Raw genomic sequence first — 4,082 nt, 5'->3', positions numbered from 1 at the left:
TATGCGGGATTTCTTATGGTCTGGCAATTACCATCGGTCTGCTAAACCTAAGGTGGCGTGGAAGACAGTCTGCCTTCCAAAGGAGGAGGGGGGTTAGGAGTTCGGAGCTTATCGGATGTTAATAAAGCCCTTTTGACGTCTCATGTTTGGAGCATACTTACGAGTAGGAAATCGTTATGGGTCCAATGGATACATAGTTACAAACTCAAAGGTAGAAACTTTTGGGAGGTGCCTTGTCGAGGTAACATGACATGGGGTTGGCGAAAGCTTCTTGCCATTCGAAACATGGTTCGGCCGTTCATATGGAAGTCTATTGGTAGCGGGTCTGAAACTAACGCGTGGAGTGATATTTGGTGCGACCTAGGCCCTCTTCGTAAGTTCATTACCCCAAGAATTATTGCCAATGCAGGATTTCACTTACAATCTTCGTTAGCGGACATAGTTTCTCCGAATGGTCAATGGAGGTGGCCGATTGCCTGGTACAATCTCTTCCCGGTGTTAATTAATTTAATTCCTCCTAGTATTCGGGAGAATGTTCGCGATCGGTTGGTGTGGAAGGATTTAGAAGGAAACACATGCCATTTTACATCTTGGGAGGTGTGGAATAGTATTCGTATCCACGATAACAAAGTAAACTGGGTGAATATGGTGTGGTTTAAACAATGCATCCCCAAACACTCGTTCCACATTTGGCTTGTTATTCGGAATAAATTGAAGACGCAAGATCGGCTATCGGTGTGGGAAGCGGGAAGTGAAACAAATCTTAAACTTATGTGTTGCCCTTTATGTTGCTTTGACAGGGACTCGAGAGATCATCTGTTTTTTGAATGTTCTTTTGCGGCTCAAGTTTGGAATAATGTTAGAACGATGACCAACATGGAGCATGTGAATGGTGAGTGGTCCGATATTATGACTTGGATGGAGCAAAATGTGAGCTTAAAAAAGCCCGACAATGTCATCAGCCGTTTGGTGGTTGCGGCTGCCTCATACTTTGTGTGGCAAGAACGAAACAACAGGCTTTTTACTCGAAGGCAACGTACGGCTTTGGTGGTTGCTCAGGAAATTATCACGACTGTCCGTATGAGAATTTTGAACTTCAAGTTTAAGAGGAGATTCGAAAAAAGAAGCTTGATGGAGAAGTGGAAGATTCCTAGCAGCAATATGGAGATAGAACCGGATTAGTGTTGTAGTCTTTCTTGGTTTTGTTTGTGTTTTTTGGCCGAATTGGTTTCGTTTGTTTGTGGCTTATGTTGCCTAGTTGTGTTGGTTTGGCCGTTTGTATCTAGTTCTGGTATACCAGGGCTAGAAATAGTGTGGTAAGTTTGCCTCACTCTTGTACTTATTGGTTTTGATTTATAAAATTCACCGGGGTAACCCTTTACCCAAAAAAAAAATTCACACTCGGAGAATTTAGCAAAAAGTTGTTACTTCTTTAGGAGTTCGAGAGTCAAACGAAGGTGTTGCTCGTGGTCGGCTTGAGACTTTGAATAAATAAGAATATCATCGATGAACACAATGATGAACTTGTCTAAATAAGGTTTACAGACCCTATTCATTAAGTCCATAAAGATAGCTAGAGCATTTGTCAAACCAAAGGCATGACAGTAAACTCATAGTGTCCATATCTCGTGCGGAATGCAGTTTTGGGAATATCTTCTTCGTATACACGAAGTTGATGATACCCAGAACGCAGGTCGATCTTGGAAAAATAGGTAGCACCTTGCAGCTGATCAAAGAGATCATCGATTCGAGGTAGGGACTATCGATTCTTGATGGTAAGCTTATCAAGCTCACGAAAATCGATACACATTCGAAAAGATCGTTTAAGGTTTTTAGGGAAGATCACAAGTGATCATGGAAATGACAGAACCACAGGAGCAGTTTGTCTTTGTGTTGACATTACAAGGTTGCATCAAACATTCATACAATTGCAGTAGTTTAAAATAAAATCACAAATTTTATTTATATAACAACCGCATTGTCTTTAAATGTTAAAAGATAATTACCAAAAGAAATACAAAACCCTAATTGTTTATAGTTGCATCATCGATCGCCTCGTTGATGTTAAACACTCGTCCACGAGCGGGATTCACATTCATGTTCGCGTTCGGATTTGGGTTAACATTCGCATTCGCGTTTACCAATCTCGGGCAATTGTTGCGGAAATGACCCATTTCTCCGCAATTGAAACACGAACCAGGTGGGAATCTCGCAGCATTCCCTTGAGCTTGAGCTGGAACCTGGGCAGCCTGATTTTGACCAAAACGACAAGTATTGGCCAAATGCCTAAGCCTACCACACGTAGCACACTGTTTACAGGCCTGTTGGGCAACATGGTGACCATTACATCGAGTGCAGTGAGGTGCAGTACCAGCATATGCTTTCTTCGCAGGAGGTTGAGTTGGTGGGTTCTGAGCAGTTTGATTGGTGACAGCAAAGTTTTGGGAAGCCTTGCGCTTCCTTGACTTTTTCGAAGACTCACCCTGCTGCTTACCCTTACCCTTTTCCTTATCAGAATCAATTGACTCCTTTTTATCACCCTTGCGGGTGAGTTTACCCTTCCTGACTTGGGACTCAGTCAGGGTAGCAGACAACTCGATTGCTTGACGAACTGTAGTAGGATTAACGCCAGTCAGGATGTCCTGAATGGAGTCGGGTAAACCATCGATATACCTCTCGATTGCCTTATCCAGCGGGGTAACCATCGTGGGACACAACAAACTAAGCTCCTCAAATCGATCCGTATAAGCACGGTGTTCTCCCCCGACTTGTTTCAAATCGTCAAATTCTCGTTCCAACACTCGAATCTCGTGACGGGGACAGAACTCTCTCATCATGAGAGCTCGGAGCTCTTCCCAAGTTTGTGCTAGTGCCACTTCGGCACCCCTATCACGCATCACTCCGTTCCACCATGTAAGAGCTCGCTTCTCGAACACACTTGAAGCAAACTCAACTTTGCGCGCATTCGGACATTGCACATGTCTGAATGTGCTCTCGATACTCTCAAACCATTGCAGGAGCGCGGTTGCTCCTTGTGACCCAGAAAACTTAAGCGGCTTCGCAGAATTGAAATTCTTGAAATTACACTGTGCATTGGTGTTGTTGTTATTGTTATTGTTGTATAACTCGTGGATTTGGGTCACGATGCCTGGAAGTACAGCAGCCATTTGCTGAGAGACAAGGGCCGCGACTTCCTCAACAGTAAAAGTTTGAGCATCACGTCGAGGAGGCATTGTCTAAAAAGGAAACATGGGAAACGAGTGAGGTCGACAATTGGAGGAACAAAAGAGGTAATGAAAACACCGACAAAACACAAGGAAGGCGATCATTCGTTCGTTACCTCGAACAAACAAATGACACGCAGTGACAAATCAAAGTAAATAGGTCATAATAATGTATCACCGAAGACATGCTCGCCTATAAGTGAATACTCACCCCAAGAGTTCCCAGGTAAGAGTGACTGGTCCGATGATGCGGATTTGTACGAACACTCTAGCCTTAGACAGAAAACTCAGGGTACAGGCGTTCACTCTTCCAGTTTGCACATGTTCACATTATTTAGACCCAAACTTTGACGGGATTTGGAAAACTCAAAAGGCACTAAGCCAAAGATGGATCAAACCAAAAGGGTTCAAAACCATATAACAAAGGGTTCAAAACCTCATAACAGAAGGTTCAAAACCTATTAATCAATCATCCAAGGATAGATGATTAATTTTCAAAGCTGATTCGTTATTGTGTTCTCGTTGTGGTTATCACCTAAGGATAGGTGACGGTATTGTTTTAAAATCTAAACACAAGTAAACTTGTGTTGGGTTCCTAGAAAGTTATAGTCTAGGTCAAAGCATTGCTAATAACCTAATTCCCTATAACCATTGGCTCTGATACCAACTCTTCTGTCACACCCCGGCCGCGTTAAAACAACAAACCGCGGCGGAAACGCCGGGGAGTGAGGCGACAGAATTATTGTTCCACAACCATGGTAGTTAAAAGTTTTGTTTTATTGAAATATTATGAAATGTTCATTGTCATTAAACCAAACAAACAAACTACTTATTGTTTATAATTGTTTTTAAGTCACT

General features: G+C 42.7%; 1 protein-coding gene across 1 annotated transcript; it reads left to right on the top strand.

Moving 5' to 3' along the window:
* Positions 1-246: 246 nt before the first annotated feature.
* On the top strand, positions 247-1,182 carry LOC110944745. The gene has a single exon (XM_022186391.1). It carries the CDS (start codon positions 247-249, stop codon positions 1,180-1,182), a length of 936 nt encoding a protein of 311 aa, XP_022042083.1.
* Positions 1,183-4,082: the final 2,900 nt, after the last annotated feature.

Source organism: Helianthus annuus, chromosome 16 (assembly GCF_002127325.2).
Source record: "Helianthus annuus cultivar XRQ/B chromosome 16, HanXRQr2.0-SUNRISE, whole genome shotgun sequence".
Lineage (NCBI taxonomy): Eukaryota > Viridiplantae > Streptophyta > Magnoliopsida > Asterales > Asteraceae > Helianthus > Helianthus annuus.
The sequence above is the reverse complement of the archived record's forward strand: the minus strand, read 5'-3'. Positions and strand labels throughout refer to the sequence as shown.